The sequence below is a fragment of the Patagioenas fasciata genome, chromosome 3 (assembly GCF_037038585.1).
Source record: "Patagioenas fasciata isolate bPatFas1 chromosome 3, bPatFas1.hap1, whole genome shotgun sequence".
Lineage (NCBI taxonomy): Eukaryota > Metazoa > Chordata > Aves > Columbiformes > Columbidae > Patagioenas > Patagioenas fasciata.
Window position 1 is genome coordinate 84,355,755 of NC_092522.1, and position 21,158 is coordinate 84,376,912.

General features: G+C 38.8%; 1 protein-coding gene across 5 annotated transcripts in view; it reads right to left on the reverse strand.

Annotated features, from left to right (window-relative positions):
• Window positions 1–2,061: 2,061 nt before the first annotated feature.
• FHL5 (four and a half LIM domains 5) overlaps window positions 2,062–21,158 on the reverse strand; it is a 29,887-nt gene continuing 10,790 nt past the window's right edge. For 2 of the 5 annotated variants that reach the window (XM_065834332.2, XM_071806737.1), the window contains 5 exons: window positions 13,490–13,672; window positions 11,232–11,406; window positions 8,574–8,743; window positions 6,247–6,433; window positions 2,062–5,129 (listed from right to left, as the gene is read on the reverse strand). In XM_065834332.2, the coding sequence (XP_065690404.2) occupies window positions 4,978–5,129; window positions 6,247–6,433; window positions 8,574–8,743; window positions 11,232–11,406; window positions 13,490–13,648 (843 nt within the window). In that variant the 5' untranslated portion in view covers window positions 13,649–13,672 and the 3' untranslated portion in view covers window positions 2,062–4,977. Of the gene's footprint in view, window positions 5,130–6,246; window positions 6,434–8,573; window positions 8,744–11,231; window positions 11,407–13,489; window positions 13,673–16,797; window positions 16,821–18,926; window positions 19,119–21,158 lie in introns of those variants that run through there. The other 3 variants (XM_071806738.1, XM_071806739.1, XM_071806740.1) reach the window with 3 other exon arrangements.

Consider the following 21,158-nt stretch of genomic DNA (forward strand, 5'->3'; position numbering starts at 1 on the left):
TTCACACAGACTATGCATGAAAGGAACTCGTGGCTTACTTTTTTTTCAGAGATGTGGTGGTAGTACAGTCTCTTGTAACTTATTAATCCAGTTAGTGTTAAAAAAACACCTGCAGTGAGCCAGGTGAGCATCTACAGTCTTGAATATCTTATTGGAGAGGACAGTAAAAGACATACAGCAGAGGCATAATCTGATGGAAAAAGATACTGGATTATATCTGAAGCAGATATAGGGCCTATTAGCTTGGATGTAATGTTGTAAAATGGCTGTTTTTTTCTGACATTGGTTTTCTCTGGGCAAACGCAGGTTCTTACATGCTGTATTTGCTTGCTGTTGTGAATGTCTGTGTGACTGTACTGTCGAAATGCCTCGTCTCTGTCCGGCCTTGTCTTCAAGCAGCCCCAGTAAGGACTTGGGTGAAAAATGCAGGATGAAAGTCTACAGAAATATTTAAATGGACACTGTTGGACAAATATTCTCTCTAGCAAGCTAAAAGAACCTTTCTGATTCAGGCCAAATCTGATATCACTAGACTCTCCACTGTAGCTGTGTATTGCGAATTGGGTATCATCCTTATGTTACAAAAATACAGCCATATCTGTCCTCCAAAGGTCTTATTGCCCTCTTTTCATATCCAAGTACTTGTACCAGGTGCTTCTGAATATGATGAACAGATGCTTCTGTTTGGAAATAGCAGTCTATAATCATTCTAAGTGTTTTGAACTTTGGTTGAAGATGCCAGGTTTCCTGTGACTCAGTCCATTCAAGTTTTGGCAACTTGAAGGTGAACAAGCATTCATGCATGCACACACACACGTTTTATTGGAGATATTATTAACAAGAATGTAGAGGATTTAATGCAGCATTCCTGCTTGATTGGTAAACAAGTTTGTTTTGGCCATAAGCTTGAATCCCATCCAACTTTTTTGTTTACAAAAACAATCTCCCAGCTTTTACTTATGCATTAATTTAACATCACTTTCCTTCATCTATTGATATTTGTCATTGTATAAAAGTCATTGTGTTTTTCCTTGTCTTCCTGAAATATAATACACTGCTCTACATCCATGCTCTTAAATCAAGTGAGATTAGTAAAAACTTAGACCAAGTGCTGAAACTGCTGGTTAATTCAGTGGGGTATAAACAGGTACCTCCTTTCTCATGATTGGGCTTGTCAAATGTCTGAAACCACAGGTCCAGAAGGTCTTGCAAAACCTTACTGCTCCCTTTCTAATGCTCCTGTGGTTGCATTGAGACACTGCTACCATGACGAAAGCCTGGAATGATATCCACCAGTAGAGTACAAGAACCAGTTGAACTTGCATGTGCTGAGTTACTACAGAAAAACTACATTGTGATGTGACACCCACTTCACTGATATGGCCAGACTACACCCTAGCTCTTTCCCAGCCTAAACTCACAGATTTTCTTTCCCGAAAATCAGGGGACAAGAAGAGAGAGTGGAAGATGTCTGTGTTTCAGCCTAGATCTAAGTAATGGGTCTGAAGCATGTACCTCCACCTATGAAATGCTGGGAATTGATCCTGGGTTTCTGAATTATAACTGCTGCCTGCTACATCTACTGAAAACATGCCTGGACTTTTAAAGTAGTAATACAGGGAAAGGCTGATATCTTGCTCTTACTATATAAACTTGTCTCACAGGGAAAAATCTCAAATATTGGTAGAGAAGGGTCACTTGGTGCCAGTACTGCATGACTTGTCTTTGTATTTTAAGCATGTTACCTCTGTGAGTTTTCTAGTGACTAGGCAGAGGCTGAATAATTTAAACTTATACTCCTTGAAGTTAGTCTCAAATGGCAGCATCGCTCCCAGCCCCCCAGAATAACTATGACTACAGTGGAGATGTGATCAGGAAATTAGAGACATCACTGGACATTAGGATAATAGTGCTTGACCATAGCAAAAGCAATGTGATTAACTTAGAGCTGGGCAGCTTATGCACAGGGACAAACTAGATATATTTTAAAATAAAACAGTACAATGTTAAAGAAAAGCACATGACTTTAAAAAAAATGACTTGAAAATAAACCTTTCAAACTTCCATCCTCTGAAGTTTATTCAAGAAAATCAAATTGCACTACAGTCATCATCCTGCAGTAAATCCAAAGTTATCAACAAAGACTGAAGCTGACCATCTGGTTCATTTTGCCCAGTGCTTTGCTATCCCAGGTAATCGTGTTATAAACACCATCTAATACACTGATCAAGTGCTACTTTAAAACTGATCACATAGCTGTTCCAGAACCTCATGGTTCTAGAAAGAGGCTCTCCTGAAGCATCACTGCTCAGCAGCAGCCTTACGGTTTCCATTTTCCAGTCCTGAGGAATTTACTCACCTTTGTTCTTGAATCAAATGTTGTATCTTGGCTTATAGCAGCTGGGTAATCCCCTCTATGATCTACAGTCCTCCACAGAGACACACTGTTCCTCCTTGTAGCCCTTCTCTGCACCTGTTCATGTTGTCTTTTGTCTACATGAGCATGGCTGACCCAAAATGTGCATACTATTACTGTATTTATGTTTATACATTGACAGCTGGTGACTGAGACTAGGAAATATCAATCTGATATCTAGCATAACTTTTATGAGAACTATTTATAGCAGTCTTATTATTACTCAAGTGAAAATGCTCAGTTTCAGACTTTTCTGTAGTGTATTTATTGCAGGAGAAATAAATAATTCAGCTGGCATTTCTAAAAATATATTTAGTTGGTGAGTCAGAGAAGAATTTAATTTTTCCTAAATGTTAAGGCTTGAAGATTGAGATTATCTTGATCAGTGTGTCTGACCTGTTACTCTGTCATGTCTTAGGACTCTGCCTGGTAATTCTTGCGTCAGTTTGTAATTAAACTGGAAGATTGTTCAGACAAGATAGAATAAAGGGCCCAAACCACATTCTTGTAATTTGCTGGATGTTATTTCACACAACACAAACAAAAGGTTCACCCCATAGACAAACCTGCATCTGGTGATTCATCATTTTCATTAAAAAAGTTAAGACAATTAACATTTACTAATGGGCTAATTTCTGATGCCTCAGTGCACATTTTTAGTACATCATACATAACTGTGAACCACCCTCTGTGTGTATATATATATATGTACGTATTTAAGGCAATGAAACATACTTCTATTTATGAGAATCCAAGTCTTACCAAGAACCTGTATCAGCCATGTGAAATGTGAAAATAGAACAGGAGGCAGCTGGGTTAAAGTGAAAAGGTATAAACTAATCAAACTCCAGACTGCAATAAAAGCTGCCATGAAAGAAGAAACTGAAAAACCAAAATGAACACCAGACAGAGCAAAAGATCAATATCTTATTGACTGGAAAACAGACCGCTATGTACTTGTTGGTCAGTCATTATCCGTATTGATTTTATGCCACTGCAGTTCAGCTCTAGCTTAGCTATGCACGCATTTTTTATTTTTTTTCTCTTTTTTTTTTTTTTCATTTTTCTGCCTAAAGTGATGGCTGGCTTCAGTATGAATAAAGCCCACTCGAGTCAGTCAAATAGCTCTATGTACTTAAGGTCAGAGTCTAACGAGGACTAAAATATTGCTGAGCGGTGCAGAATCTATCATCCTTAATATCACTGCGCCATTCATGGCAGCCTGGTACAGACACTGTAACATGAATCAGGCCATTGTAACATACAATATGGATGAAGTGAGAAGATAAATGCTTGTAACATAGCTCTGCATGACCTTTAATAATAGACACTTGAGCACTGAAGCTCAGCAAGCAGATGTAACCTTCCTAAAGCCAGCTACCTAGAAACTCATACCTTGTACTGCAAGCAAGGACTGCCTAGCTTGCAATGACAACATTACCACTTATTGACATAATATTGGCAAATGCACATTGCACATGGCAAAAAGAATCAGGTATTGGTTCTGAAGAGCTTATAGCCTGCTATAGACAAGCAGGCATTTACAAGAAAAGGGGTGGGCTGTGAATCGAAGACCTAGCAGGGTGGAAGTGGTAAGGCCACTACCAGTTTTGATTGCTGACAAATGTACTCTGAGAGGAGGAAAGTACAAGGTTAAAGGGTCAAGTAAGAGTTGGCTTTTGTCTCTAATAATAAAAAATTACAAATTTTATGTATGTATTTGAAGGTCTTGTGAAGATGACACAGAGATTGTTAAGGTTTATTAGCTATGGGAAGCTGTACATCAGCACTACGCAATCTTGGCCAATCCTTATCTGTTACAATAGCTCAAAATATGGATTTATTTATGTTCTAAAGCGGTTATGACTGAAAAATTTAGTACAGTTAACCAATTGTGGGAAAGGACCTGTCTCTCAGTTTTTTTCTGATGACTAAAATCTGTGTTTCTGTGGAACAATCTCAGTAAGGCGAGGAAAATGACCTTTTTTTCCTTTTTCTGGCCCTGGAATGGGCATCTCTGACTCAGTGGCCCTCTGTGTAGAAGTAACCTCTCCTCCCGGTTTCTGCCTGTTTTGTCAGCAGCTTTTTTGCCCAAAGTATGAAGGAAGTTGATATTTACAAGTTGTTCTCATCAATATCATCCAATGGAAAAAATGCATCATCTTTCCACACCAAGGTCTGCATCTGTGAAGCAGCGCTAATGCCTCATCATTACTCATGCGCCATATAAACTTTTCACAATCCTCTTTGGTTCATGGCAGATGAAATATGAATTTTTAAGCTTCTAACAGCAGAGTGCAGTGTGTTACAAGGATAAACATGCTGTAGTTAGATTTAAAATCTATAAGAATCTTTTCTGAATTATTTTCTTAGCCAGCATGGGGCTGTTCAAATTCCTTTTTTACAAGCAATTGAGAACTATGATAGAATCAAACTGCTGTTGGGAAGTTACTTGAATGACTGAATAACTCTTATACCTTTTAGATTATTTTCTTACTGTACAGTAATGAAGTACATGGTTACAGAACAAGAATAATGCAACTGTACAGATCTCCAAAGAACTAGGAAGCAGAGCCACATTCATGACAAAAGACACCATCTTGCCAAGTGAGGAATCCTCGGCCCACCAGTGAGATGGAGCATTTTGTGCAGTTAAAGCATTCCCCATGCCACTGGCGCCCTTCAAATGAGACGAATTTGGCACTTCCAAGAGCTGAAAGAAATTATGAGAAAGAAGATGTGAATCCAGTATTTCTGGGATGGTTCAGAAATGCAGCAGATTGTTTCCTAATGTGTGATCAGCTTGTCATTCATGCAGCAAACAAACAAATTAACAAAAATCCATAGTCTTTGTTGTCTGAATTGAAAAAAACCCGTCAAAATTAAATCTAGTGAGAAATATTTTAAGCAAAGCTTGATTGTTTCCATATCCTGTTACGAACTCCAAACAGAATGGGTTTATCACAATGCCCATTCAGGTTTGCTGATTTTTCCAACAAACTCTCATGAAAATGTGCAATGTGTTAATGTGTTGCTATTCATAGTTTCTATATGACACTGAGTAAATTGTAGTTATTTCACCTATGTTTCTTCAAGATGGAGTCTTTTGAAAATTACCAGGTCATGAAGTTCCTAGCATGAGTATCTGATTTTTTTTTTTTTTTTGTAAAATCACACCCATTTGATTTGGTATGTATATTTTTTTTCCACTTACATATGCAGCATGCACCTGTAACAATCAGGTAGTACTTTTTAACTGTTGAGTCCACACAATGTAGAATTACAATGCAGAACACTAGCAAATGCTCTCAGAAAACTTGATGTATCATAGACTAGTGACATATATGACTAATTATAAATCATCTAAGTGCACAAGGATGCATCCAATAGAACTTTGTTGTATTTGGCAAGATTTCTAATTTGACAGGTGAGCCTTACCAGCAGGCAGTTAATTAATTTCCAATTTGATCACATTTACATTTAAAAACAAAGCTGAAGAAAGTACAAACATGAGGCACTTGTATGTACTCTTCGGGGAAGGACCAAGAAGTGCCTTTTCTTATATTCTCATGAATGAATTTTAGTGTAGAAAGCACTAAATCAAACAATGGAGGAACACCTTTTGGCACTGTAGTTAGGAGACGTGTGATTAGTATAACTTACCAAGGTACGTTACATGTGATGGAGAGAGTGTCTCTCTAGTAGTTAAGTCCTTCAGTCTTTCACTATGATGGGACTGTTTTTAATTCTGTTTTCTCAAGTAAAGGTCTGCTTTGAGAGGAGACTGATGATTCATTAGTGTCTAGTCCCTTTTAGAACACGAGACTCACCTGTAATAGGTTTCTTGCAAGCAGCACACTTCTTAGCATATAAGTTGCTGAAACAGTCTACACAGTATTGATTCTCATCTTTGGAAATAAACCTTTGTCCAGACAGCTGGGTTTTACACCCAGCACATACAAAGCATTCTTTATGCCAAGGCTGGTCACGGTAGGTCACTCCCCCAGAAGTTATTACCTAATGCATTGACAAAAAGGACATGACAATGAAACAAAGGTGTGAGTAGAGAAGAATTATCCAATGCTTTCTAAGTTGTTCCACTTGTTTTCTCTCTTTCTGTATGCCCAAGATAGTATGGTCACATAAACTATTTTTCATCTGGAATATCAACTTGACTAACTGCAGCTGAGCTGAACATGCCACTGGTTTGTTATTCTTGGTTTTCTGTCACAGAATAACCTTGTAGTTTTTAAAAAAACAAGTTAGCTTCTTATGAAGTTTGTTTTATACATGTGGATAAAAGTCTAGCATCAGGCATACTCACAAGAGCAATTCTCAGCAATGGACAGTGGATGAGTGAACTGATGCTGAGATTATGGCTAATCTCTAACTGGAACTGGCATTTTGCTGTCTCACAACTGAAATAGTATTTTAAGTAAGAAGAAAGAAACAGTGAAGAAGCAAAAGTGAGCCAGAAAGGCAATCTGCACTGTCAGAAGAAGAAAAAATGGTGCTTCTCAATGTTATCAAACTTCTCATTCCCTGCAACTCACTCACAACTCTCCACTGGTTATTTCTGAAGAGTGAAATTTCCAGTTGCTCTATGGCTTCCATATATGTGGTAAAAAGCTGGTTTCACAGAATCTGTGACAGACTGTATAGAAAGATTTCTGTAAAGATGAGCTGTAAGATGGTGTTTCTATTGTCAAATCACATACACAACATTGAATGAATGAATGAATGAATGAATGAATGAATGAACAAATGAACATAGTTGGAAGATGAGAAGAAGTTGGAGACAATTGAGTAAAAACAGTGGCACCACTGAATTTCCCTGGATAATGCAGTTTAACAGAAATAAAGAATAATACTGGGTAATGTCAGGCAATTAAAATAAAAAATCCTGTTCCTCTTTACATTCCAGTATTGGGTTAGTTCTAGCTACCATTTGCTTTTTCATTAAAATCTCAAAATTTCTGGCACAAAATTCAAGACTCCAGTTTGGCAATTTAATCTCTTTGGGCTCAATTCTTATTTATGGGACCTGATGCATGGTTAAGTACTAAAATTGTTTTGTCCATGATACAGAGGGATCCTTTGCATCTAGAATTTTTAAGAAGCAAATTCTGATTATTTCACGTAAGTGTTGCTAACTTTAATTAATCTAACAAATATAGAGCAGAATTAATATATTTGCCATGCAAACATTTAATGCAAATTAAAGATGTAGATGTAGAGACTGGGGAATATATAAAGGTGCTTTTTAAAGTTTAACTACTGAAGAAAAAAACAGGCAGCAGATTTTTCGTGAATTAAAAATTTTTGTTAGAGGTAGAAGTTTACAGCTAAACACTAAATATCTTCAGAAATTATAAGTTCACAAAGTGAAAAAAAACCCACAACATGTTTGCTTCCAGAGCGATACAGGTATTAAAGAAGTAGTTAAATTCTGTCATAAAAAGCAGCTTAAAATATTTCTTTAGAGAAGAGTATCACACTAGAATAGTGTGGTACTTTGAGTGTTTTGATCAACCAGAGACAATTTTAAAACATGAGAAACTGAGAGGATGAACTGAATTATTTGTATTTTGGGGAAAATAAAAAAAACCAAACAACATCTGAAATCAAGTTTTTTGGTACCCACAGGGGAAACATCATACATTGGAACAGTGGGATTCTTGACCAGTGTTATCACAAATGAATATTACTTAATCTGATTATTGTCTGCTACATTTCAAGAGAAAAACAGGCAAGACTGTGAATGCTTTGCTCAGCTTATGTGGCTTATTATGTACATGAATATATCTGAAAAACCTTGGAAAGGGAGGCACGTTTATCAAGGCAAAACCAGCTATTACCAGGAAAGAAGGGTTTTACATAATTTTCAGTGAAATTTCAACCTTCATTAAAAATCACAAAAAAGAATCTTAAAGTGTTTGTTTTGGTCAATAAATTTATTTCAAATATAATAAGGCTTAGATTAATATTAACTAGAAGGGGACAGCAGACACTGTCACAGCTTTCGGCATCCAAGGCTGATGTCAAAAGGCAGACTACTCTTACTCCTAGTTCAACAGACATTTTACACAATCCAACCCCTTCCGCCGTGAGCAATGCTGCCTCATTAAGGCCATATTTGAATAATATATTTGATTACCTTTTTGCAAGAATAGCAATGGTGAGCAAATTGCTTCTCAAAACAGGGCACACAGTAATTCTCATTGTCTTTGGTGATCAGCGGTTTTGTTCCCAGTGGTTGCCGGCAATACTGGCAAACAAAACAGGATTCATGCCAGGAACTTCCCTTAAATTCCGTTTTGCGGGAACCTGCAAAAACCCAAAGCAAAAAATAACCCCCAGGTATAATCTTGTCACATAAGTTTTAAATGTTGAGAAGACTCCTTAATCTTCTATCTCAGTATTGTATTGGATTGCACTGTATTGTATTACGTAAGAAAGCACTTATTCTCAACGTAATAGAGCTTCTGTAATAAGTATGTACTTGAAATTTCAAGAACACAATGCCATATGATCACCTGGCAGAAGATGTACTAAGTTCCCTAAGCTGTGATTTTGCAGAGTCTGTCCTTATATGAAATGTTTACAATAACTTCTCTGTGATACGCTCAGGTCTGTCAACTCAGTGAGAATGTTCAGGTAAAAAGTACTTTTATAAATTAAAGAGGAATTTGTTGGATGTCCTGTCTTTTGTCTTCCTTAAACTAAGGCTCCTTTATTTATAAATGCAGTATTTATCTTATTCATTTTAAGCTGGAAATTTTTTGAAAAGTAAGTACACTTTCTGTGATAAAGCATGCTGCTTTGCCTCTTCTTAGAGCTCATAATTTCCATCCTAGATTGACAGTTGTTTTCATCATGTTCGACTAGATGCTTTTGATCCAGCATAAGGACAGATGCAAATGCAAAAGAAAGTCACTCGGTTAAAAGTCTGTCACAGGAGTTTCAGAGCTCTTAATTCTGTGTCCTGTGCACCTTAATGTAGATCTGTAAGTCCAAGATATGCATATATATCTGAGAATTATTTTTCCAGTGACTCTTCACCATAACCTTCTCTCCTGCTGGCAGCATCAGCCTGTGAAGAAAGGTGCCAGGTGCTTTATCATCCTTTCCACACAAATAAGAGAATTGCTGATGTATTAATCCCACAATACTTGTTTCCTGGACTGTGGACATAGCAGAGAAAGAAACTTCTGGTTGTACTTCAACATAAAAGATTTGCAGCTTCACCCCAGTGATCGGAATGCTGACTTCACTGTCTTTGCCTGCTGGGTCTTTTTGACACAGAGCTAGCAAGCTGATGACAAAGTTAGTTATTAGAAGCTGGTTGGCATCGTCGTGCCACTTCAGTTCTCTGTTTGCACTGTTACTCCCACCCTTGGCACTTGCTGCAAGGATTTAGTTTTCTAGACTCTAGGGCAAAATCCACAAGGTGTATATACACCAGAGGAAAAGAACGCAAACTACATTCTGGTGCTATTCTCATCACATTCACTAAGGTGTGCCTATTAGGCAACATTTTTTAAACCACATCAAATTTGAACAGTGTATCATCCTTAAACTGAACACAACTATATTCCTACAACATTTATTACCTCTAATACAGCTTTTACCTGCAATGAAAAGAAACTGTGAAAGTACATAGTTGCACAAATGCTACAGGTTGAACCACAAATTGGTAAACTTGTATTTATACTAAGACAATAATTCTGCACAGCCCAGACCTTATTGTTTGGCATGAAGATCTACTGAAAAATAAAACTCCTACATTACTGCCAAATTTATTGATGTCCTTGGCCAAAGGTTCCAAACCCAGTAATCCATGAGGCCATGGCAGATATTTTGCAGCTCATTTTTGGAGTTACACATATGATCTGTAAAAAGGTTCAAGCGTTGAGGGTAATTCACTGTCCCAAAAGCTAGTGACACACTTTCCTAAGCAAGCTACTTCAATTTGCCACATATGGTGCTGTTGCTTCTCTTAGACGTGTCTAAAGAGGTAGCCTTTAGGAAATCTCTCTCCTGTATGAGCTTTACTGGTGTGGTAGCAATGACAGGTCTGGAACAGGAGTGTCAAACTCATTTTCACCAGGGGCCACATCAGCCTTGCAGTTGCCTTCAAAGAGCCAAAGGTAATTTTAGGACTGTATAAATGTGAAAATGAGTTTGACACCCCTGGCCTAGAGGATGTGCTGAACAGACACGATCAAAAGCTGAGAAGCAGTTTAGTGGAAAGTGCAGGATTTTCAAGGTTGCTAATGGCAGGAAGTAAACTTATTGTAAACACAAATATACTTCTGTTGTTTCCAGTACACATGCTGATAATGATTTGAGCACAGAATGTCATGTTTTGACAATTTAAAGAAAAAATATTTCTGAGTGAAAGAAATGGTATAAAGAATGTGAGCTCAAGGTCCGGTCAATGTGGCAGACAAAAATGCAGATGTCTTGTCTAATCTGGCACTCGTGCTAATGATAGCTCTGTTTGTCTACTCACACTCACAGTGGGATATGCTTCCTAAGAACTGCATCAGAGTCAAGGAGCTGAGAGGAACACATTTTATTCTATAGCTCAAACTCTAATATTCTTTGTAAGGATTCATAAACTCTGTCAGTGCTAGACCAGAGGTATCTGCCTGCCCTCTCTTCAATGCTGGGAGTGTATTACACACAAAGAAGTAGTATTCACCTGAAAGCTGTTCTGAAAGTCAAGGACCTTGTAGCTTGATTATTTGAGGATGCGGTTACAATTAAAAATGCAGTTCTATTTTTAACCAAAGGGTCCCTGTTGGCTTACCAGGCATGATGGTCTTCTGGCAGTGGAAACACTTAGATGAATACTCATCAGAGTAGCATTCAGTACACAGTAAGAGTTCATCCTTGGCGGCAAAAGGTTTCTCCACCAGCGAGCGACTGCATTTGGCACACTTGAAGCACCTCTCGTGCCAGTGGCGGCCTTTGTAGGCCAGATCCTTGGAGAAAGTAAGTATATGTTAATGAAGAAATTTCTTCACAGTGTTTTTATCCCTTAGCTCCTCCCAGAAAGAAAGTGAAAAATGGAGAGCGTAGCAATGGCGACTTGAAGAGACGACATGTGCATCTGGTGGGAGGTGTGCTCAGGGGTGATATAAGAACTCAGTATCACTGTATTGATGTATTTTGTAGATCTCTTGCAGAGGCCATTTGGAGCTGCTCTGGAACAGATAATTGTCCTTCTTTATGTAACATCAGAGATGTGTTTTTAGTGGAAGAATCATTTTATATTTTACAGTGGACCTTCAAGGGGAAACAAGTGATCAACATTTTTAATGTGCACAGGCCACCTCTGTGGACTTCAAAATGAACTTCATGTTTTTTTTAACGTTACTACTTTTTCTTCCAGTTGACACTACACAACAATAAAAAAGATCATATTATTATTGCAGAAAATAGGCAATTAAAAATCTCATTGAGAACAGAATGATTCTTAGGAAGATTATTAAAAAATCATTGCTTTTGTTTACACCTAATATAACTCTTCCTAGAATCTTGGCAGGAAAATGTTTGTTTAAGACTCAGCAGGTTTAGGGAATGAAAAAGCTAACAGCATATGTATGAGACCTTAACTAAGAATTCAAAAAAACAGAGCAAACAGCAGATGTTGTCCAAGGTTAAACAAACAAGGGAAAAATGCACCTCCAATCCCCACATCCCCAGCCCCCTTAAAAATAAAGCAGACCCTGTGAGATCACCTTTATAAGTAAGAAGCACAGAAGAGCACAAATCTAAACTCGTTTCTTCTCCTTTGTCAAATCCCCACTCTTTAAAGTGTTAGAAATTAAATAAATACCATGCTTCATTTTGAGAGGAGCTGAGTGCTTACTGCTTTAATTTTCTTTAGTTAATGCTCTGAACCTTGTAGAAACCAGGCAATCGCTCCAGAGCAGCCTGAAGCAAATACGGGGTAAGAAGGAGAGGAAGAGAGCCAAGCTCTACCACCTTGTCAAAGGTGGGACAACCAGCTGTAGATCTCTGTGGGCCTCTTTTCTAGCTGTCTCTGTCCTGTTGCACTCCTTTCTTGTCACTCCTGCTCTTTTCTCCCAGTTTTTCCTTTCACTCAGTCCAAAGACGTGACTTTTTGTTAATGATCTTTGACATCAGTAGTCCTGCCATTTACTTAATTTTCAATTTTAAAAGTGAAATTAGTGAGTTCAGAGCATGTGTTCTCCAGGTGACCCAGACTGGTGCTACATGTACAAGTTTGCTGTTGGAAAATGCTGATGAGAGTTTGAGAAGTGTCTTCATCCAAATTGACATTTTCCTTGAATGATTCCTTTACAGTACTGAGCTGTGGTCAGACAATGTGCCTTGAAAACCATGAAGTGCTTTGGCTAGGGAGATCTCCTGAGAAGCTTGTTTTAATAACTTTCTGACCTTTTATTTCAAAAGAATTTAGGCAAAGCAAGCATGAGGAGAAGGTGAGCACTACATACTGAACTTGGCAAAACAAAGGCATTTTGATTGGTTTCATCTGAACTTACAATTCAAAGTCAAGTGTACAGGCTTTAAATTGTAGTATGGGGCACTGGAAACTCTGTCAAAGTCCACAGAGGAAGAAAGGGAGAGGTGAAAGGAAAGCCAAGCATAAGCAAGGTTTCTTTTCAGCTTGGCATCTGCCTGTCAATACCTACAGTAAAAGTAATTTATCCAGTACTCAAAATCTTTTTTCAATGGACATGTCTCAGAAATTCCAAAGTTTAGTTCAACCTGATCCACCGAATTACACCAGGACTCTACCATCCCTCAGTCACTGTGCAGTCTCTGCAGCCAGTGACTGACTGGAGGTGAAGGATGGAGTCTACTTATGGTCCACACATACACCACAGCCTTGTTGTTTGTGCAGATCTCCTGATCTTTGGCCTCAAAGCTTTCCTATTCTGAGAAAATAGCACTGTTTCTCTATGCTGTGTGTCGATATACAATGGCTATGCTTGGGTCTCTTCACCAGCACAGGAAAATGCAGAGGGCTGGATATAGAATCTGCCAAAGAATGAGAAGTGAAAGCTAAATCTTTACCTTGGAATCACACCCAATAGGTTGCTTGCATTCTTCACAGGGGTTGGCAAACAGGCTGTCATAACATCTAACACAATAAGCGTTTTCTTCTCTTAATGTATACTTCTTTCCACGAAGAGACTGCAGGCAGTAATGACAGTCTGTGTGACTGCTGGTCATTCTGGTGGGGTTCTACTTTGTGATCTGGAAAAATGGACAAACATGTAATTCAGTGCATGACCGTTTACTTCCTCAAATAGTAAGTAAGATGTTTCTTGGTCATTTGCAGTGCCCTGGATTTCTAATGCTGGGCTGTTCTAAAATAAAATGTTAGTCTTTAACAACATATACAGTGTATTCTGTTACCTATAGAAAGGGGAGCAAGAAGATTGCTTCAGTTTAATGTAATGGTACTTACACTGATAGGTCAGATACCTAAAAATGAAGCCATCTTCACATTCTCTATGTACAACTACTGGCACTAGGAACATTTTGTACTGGATCATGAGGTGTGTTTTATCCAGAAGTCAGGGAATGGAGATAGAAGCTATAGTTCAAAAATTAAACCAACTGCAGAGTTAAAAGGACAGAGGGAAGTGGCAAGCACTTTTGTAGTGTGTTCTTGGCATTCACTTGCCATTTCTGCCTTTTTGCTTGTTCACAGAATCGACTGGGTTGGAAAATACCTCAGAGATCATCAAGTCCAACCCTTGGTCCAACTTCAGTCCATTTACTAGATCATGGCACTAAGTGCCATGTCCAATCTCAGTTTAAAAACCTCCAGGGACAGTGAGTCCACCACCTCCCTGGGCAGGCCATTCCAATGCCTGACCACTCTCCGTAAAGAATTTCTTTCTAATATTCAGCCTAAATTTCCCCTAGCAGAGTTTAAGCCCATGCCCCCTTGTCCTGTTGCTAACTGCCTGGGAGAAGAGACCAATCCCCACCTGGCTATAACTTCCCTTCAGGTAGTTATAGAGAGAGATGAGGTCACCTCTGAGCCTCCTCTTCTCCAGACTGAACAACCCCAGCTCCCTCAGCCTCTCCCCATAGGTCATGTGCTCAAGTCCCTTCACTAGTCTTGTTGCTCTTCTCTGGACCCGCTCCAGCACTTCAATGTCTTTCCTGAACTGAGGGGACCAGAACTGAACACAATACTCCAGGTGTGGCCTCACCAATGCAGAGCACAGGGGAAGGATCACTTCCCTTGTCCTGCTGACCACACTATTTTTGATACAGGACAGGACACCATTGGCCTTCTTGGCCACCTGGGCACACTGTTGGCTCATGTTGAGCTTCCTGTCAATTAGTACCCCCAGGTCCCTTTCTGCCTGACTGCTCTTCAGCCACTCTGCGCCCAGCCTGTAGCGCTGCAGGGGGTTGTTGTGGCCAAAGTGCAGCACCCGGCACTTGGCCTTGTTGAGCTTCATCCCATCCCATTCCTTCCCATCCCGTTCCTTCCTTTTCAAAATAACCGCACCTCTACCTGATTGAGCAGGAGGAAGACAAGGGACTCCAAGCTATATTGCGTTTTTTTGCGTAATCCTAGCTGTGCTCCTAACATTTGGTGACACAATTACCTCAGGATAGCAAAAGAGCAAAATATAAAAAGAAATAAACTAAATCATAACTCAAACAAAATCATAACTCAAAGAAAGTTTCCCTTGTTGTTATTGGAAAAGATTGTCTTTTCTTACTTATTTCTTTATTGCCAGCTTCCATGTTGGCAGTGCCAAAATACTCAGAGATAGATTATATTTCTGTGCCAGAAAAGTGCAGGAAATACCACGAATCTATTGAGAGCCAATTGTACAAGTTTCCCATCCCCCCCCTTTTTTTTTTTTTCCAGGCAAAAGAAACTTAGATAAGCACCCAAAACTCAACTGCTTATAGATCTGCAATACTGAACATTGTAAGGATTGTGGCGATGAAGCCATATTTCAGTCTTCTTTTTGCTGGTTGGATCATCAGAATGTTGCTAAAATTGGGTCTTCATTCCTGGGAATGAAGGAAGAAGAATCCAGAAAGTTCCCAGTGAAGCAAACCCAGAAACATCTGCTGGACTCGTTGCATTGCAGTCTTCATTAAACTTGTTGAGTGTAGCTGCAGCCAGTGCCAGCAACCATAAATTTTAGGAGACTTGAGAACTGGGGAAAGTCTCCTAAAATATTTACAGATCAGTGACTTCAGGCAGCTGAAATATTTGCACTGTGAAAAACAGTGCAAATTAGTTTATTTTAACCAGATGCAAAGTCTGCAAGTGAGGAAGAGAAGAATATGAAGAACAAGATTCCAGGGAGCAGTTAACCATCACAGAGCTTATATCTAGTCTGTTTAGAGTTACTTCTCATACTTGTTTTTATATACTCACTCCCTGTATTATATCCATGGTTCAGTTTTAAAAAGGCCTTTCATGTTTTTCTGGGTTTCTACTTTGTGAAATGTAATCCAAAATGATTGTTTGAACTATGAGAAAGAACAATTACTGCAGGTATCCACTGGCATCAATGTACGAGGTTTATTAGTTTATTCCTGAAGGGATAGGAGTAAGACAGTGGAAAGACGACAGGGAGAGAAGCAATAATGCTTATTGCAGACCAAAAGTAATGACTTGATCATTTGGCACAAGCTATGGAAAACTTGTTGTTCCTGTAAATTGAAAATCTTTTGAGTTGAATCGATTTACTGTATTTTTGACTGCCCTAAATCTTTGTGCTAGCCAAGAAAGGGTGTAGTAAGGAAATAAAATAATCTGTAACTCAGATCAGTGGGAAACATGCTTGCTTAAAAATATTACAGATGTGTTTTACGTTATATCCTTGGAGTAGTAGTATAAGAGTGCTTGAACCTGTACTTCCATTTCTTTAAGATCAAACAGAGGTGTGAATGTGAAATGAATGAGCCCAGGTATATGAGAAAATGACATTCATTAGTGTGTACATTTACACAACATGACTTATAAAAACCAGACATAGAGCAGTGCATTTAGAGCACAATCACTACATAGTCATGCTCATATATAGAAATATTGAGGAAGCAATACAAACCGGTGGCTAGAGAGACAATCAAGGAATGTTTGTGGTTAACTGGGCTCCATATTCAAGGTCATAGGATAGAGTTGAAACCGAGTTTCAGAGGAATTTTCATTCCTTTTTTTGTTGTTGTTGTTGTGGGAATTAGAGTTATGAACTGCCTCTGAGGATAAACCTGAAGGAACCGTTTTTCTGATCTCCTTCCTGCAGAATCAGTACCCCAGCTTCCTCACAGTTTCATAAGCAGCAACAGCAAAATCCTAACAGGGCATGCATGAAAGAACTTATGTTACTTACAGTGCTCTTTGCTGCACAAAGCTCACCAACAAATAGCTTCAGGCATCTGCAGAAGATACATCTCTGGTTTTCCATTCTAATGAATGGTGATAGATTTTTAACTATTTTTAACTCTGCATACCCAACAATATTCTTTAAAAAGTCATTCTCTTTATTATTATTTTTGTTTTTCCCCAGGAAGCCAATCTGTTCTGGGAAGCTCAAGTTATATGCACAAATAAGACCCACTGTTGTAATACCTCAGACGTTCTGAATCATCCCCCTAAAAGCACATATAGATATGGGAGAAAAGTGCTATTACTCGAGTTTTACATATGACAGTAGTTGCTTGAGAACGTAAAAGAGTACCTACAAGACCAGAGTCGAAGCCTGAGGGTATTCCTGAGTGGCTCCTCCAGTAAAATGCTCAAGTTGCCCAAGGCTTTCCTTCAGAGAAAATCCTCAGGATTTGACCATGATATAAGACCATATTTGGAAATTAAGCAGTGATTGTATGAAAAAGAATGATGATTTCTGCAAATCTCTTGGCAAAGGTCTGGGTAACCTTTGTGAACTACTTTTACCGTTAGACAATGCAACAAAAAACATGAATCTCATTTCCTCAGCACCACTTACTCTTGCTCCAATAAGTAAGTAATGGTAGGAGCACCATGTAGATAAGTAGAATGTTTTTCTTGTGCTTTGATCCTAATCTCTAGAGAAATATGTTTACTTTAAGTTTGCTGGAAGCTAGACTTTGAGTTTTGAAGGTCAGTTAAGAAATCTCTGGAGGTCTGATGCTGTTCACTCTCATGGAATGAAAGGCTGACTCCAGCATTCCAGCTGCTAACTCGTGTCCTAGGCACAGAGAAAGACTGTGATTTCTTCATTCCTTGGGAAAAGGGGATTTTGTTATCTGAATTGGAACAAAACTCAATACTGTTGATTTTTATATGTCTAGTAGGCACAGATACGTGATACCATTTGTAGTATTAGAATATTCCAAAGGGGAGCAGAGAGATGTTGCCAAAGATGTGAGGATATTGCAACTGGAGTCTCTGGGGTCACATTCAAGAATGCAGCATTCTCATGGTATGAATTATAAAACAGATGAAAATAAAAGAGCAGAGCTGGCTGGTCTGTCCAGGGGTTCAGCAAATTGAGCTAGAATTCAGCTACAGCAAACTATGAGAGGGACTTTCTGTAGAGTCAAATGGTTTCTTATAAGATGCAGAGCACTAGAAGACTTCCATTGAAGAAAACCATAAGAAAATGGTTATGAATTTGTGATAAATGTGGAACTGTCAGTAAAGGAATGCTTGTTTTCCCACTGGAGCTAAAAGGCACAGCCACAATGTTAGTATGTCTCTTAAAAATTTGTCTTGATGTTTTCTATAAACATATGTTGATCTCCCTTAGTTTATATAAATATAAAAAAGCTCAGAAATATTATCCTACTTAGATGGGAATGAATATATATAGGCATGTGAGTATATACATATGTGTAAAAAACCCGAACCTTTTACTTTAAAGTAATTCTAATGGACTCTTTCCCGATCTAAATAAGCTTGCTATTGAACTGCATAATCTTTTTGCTTAAGAATATACAATGAAAGAACAAGGCTGTCTAATAGGGAGGCATGAAGACAGAAAAATGATAGCAAAATAAATCGTCACAAGAACACTGAAGGATAAGAAAAAAAACCTGGTCTATTATGAGGGGGACACCTGTGCAACCTGTCCCAGATAACTTTATATTCAGTTCAGTATTTTTTTTAATCTTGGAACATGGTTTTACATTAATTTTCTGATTACATTTCCCTCCCCCCCCCTTTTTATTTTTTTGTGAGAGCTGCAGAAAAATAAATCACATATATTTGCAAAATACACTACTGACGCAAGGCTACAACTGCATTGTAAATCTAACAATATCATTATAAGGAAAAATTTCTAACAGTATCATTATTTCATGAATAGAAGTTTCTGACAAGGTTCTACAAGGAGATTTTGACTCATTCCAGACATCAGAGTTTCTTGATTTCTCTGGATGCCTGATAACTGCTCTTCCCGCTCCGACTCTGAAATCTGTTACTTTCTTATAGTGACTAGACCTACTAAAAGACCTGACTCCTCAGGAAAAATGAACTCACAAGACAGTTCAACATACGCTGTATTTTCAAAACAGTGGCAATATCCTTGCTTCGTCTCTTCCCTCCCTTAGTGTAACTGCAGTTTTCCCAGTGATAAATTTAAGTTTTGCTTGAATTTTTGCTCTTCTGAAAATCGCTAGAGAAGCAATAGGAACCAATGGCATATGTTGCAGATCAAGTCAAAACAAGCACCTACAGGAAAGCAGAAACACAGGGGTTAGCTTTGAACAATCTGTTTTATCTTCATGGCTGTCCTGGTTTTGTTAAAAACCCAAGTTTCTCTTTTAGTGAGTTTGCCTGTCAGCTAAAGCCTTCACATTAGCTGCATTTTCATGAAGAACCAGATACGTGTTTTGGTAAACATAGCAATGGAATGCGAGTTTATTGATAAGAATGGATGCATACCTCATTAGAGGGGCAACGACAAACAGGTGACCAAGAAACTGATCAACAGAGTATAACATCCCATTCATGTGAATACTTTATATCAAAGTGGGAGATCACAAGGATCTCATCCCTTTTGCTTATGGTCGACATTAGCAGAGGACCTTGCGAGTCGCCCCTGCTAACTGAGGCCTAGTGATAGCCTGAATCCAGCTCCGATTGGTTGCAGTGTCCAATCCAGGACTTCAGGTGCCAGCTCTGCAGTTACTGGGACTTTCAAGATTGGTTTTGTATACTTTGTATTATTTTCTCTATTTTTATTGGTAGCATTAGTAAAACATTTTTAATTTTTCCAACTCTCTTCTCTCTGTCCTTCTTTCCCTCCCGATCACCTGTCCTGAGTAGGAAGGGAGGAAAGGGAGGGGCTGAAAGGGGAAGGGAGGGGAGAGGGGACTAACAATACATCTGCCAGGGTTTTATTGACATACCGCAATCAAAACCTTGACAATGGCGCAGCACATTAATGGAAAGTCGGGTCCTGGGAGCAGCTGAGAGGGTGTGGAGCTCTTGCTGAGGACGGTGCTGTGACAATATGACTATACTGCTTCAAGGCCCACGAGTGACCTGGTTTTGTTGGACTGTCTGGGCAAAGCAGCTCATTTAGAGGTTGATCTGATAACTACACCACACTGCATTGTAAGGCATTTACACACCCCACGACCATGAGCAAAAAGGGCAAGAGTTCTGGCTTAACTAGGGGATCGAGCATCCCAGGAATTCTGTTTTGCCTTAATTGGTATTGCTGTCTGCTTTGCTTACATCATGCAAACTAAAACACTGGTGTAGTCATTCAAATTCTTCCTTTGTTACTTACCTAAACTTCAAACCAGGACAAATAAGAGCAGTGGAAGTACCTCGACTAAGTGGTAACAGTGGTGCAGACAAACAGAAATGCTGTTGCAGAAGACACCTGACCAGCCTCTGTCCCTCAAACTCTCTTCACTAGCTACAGAGTGGGTTGGAATAGCCTAGAACCATTGCCTCTATGGCAAGTTATGCTTTTCCTTTAATTCAGTCACAGAACTTTCACCAGCAGCATCCAGCTTGTCCAATACAACTTATACTTGCTACTGAGGTCAGCCTGAGTGATTTAGTTGGCAAAATTCAAATTAATGGCTCTGTATGCATCTCTCCTAGTGGATACTCTTCGTTGATTCTGAGCCTTTCTAGCAAAGCTCAAGAACTACCATCACAGTAAACCAAATGTACAGAGAAATTAGAGGTCAGAAATATGCATGTCAAATGTAGTAGCAGAATGCAGGGTTTGTTTGGTTTTTTTTTTTTGGAAGAGGAAGGCAGAAAAGTTGCTAACTGGCTACAGAACTAAACCTAGACTCTTTTCTTTTTTAACCTAATCAACACGGGAGAGTTACAGAGCACAATTCATGATTTAATATAAGTAACATGTTGGTGCCCAGAGATTTCAGTCCAGGATAACTGACCCTGTTATTTCAAACACAACAAACCTGGCTGATCAGCAGTATTGCTGGTCAGTAATGCAGCTCCATGTCTAAGTAGAGACAAACTGTCTGTGCTGTGCTCGGAAGCAATTCAAGTCTCTCCGATGCTATTACCCAGGAACACAAATCCTTTTCATCTCCTCAGATTCCTGGGTGCTGTCAATACCTTCACCAGCAGCAGTACATGAAAAAGGTAGGGTAAATGCAAAGGCTTAGATAATTTATTTTATTTTTCTGAAAATGTTCTTACTGACATTTTTTACAGGTTTTCACATAGTCTGGTACAGCTAGAATTTTCTCCTGTCTTCATTGTGGTGCTCATTTCTTT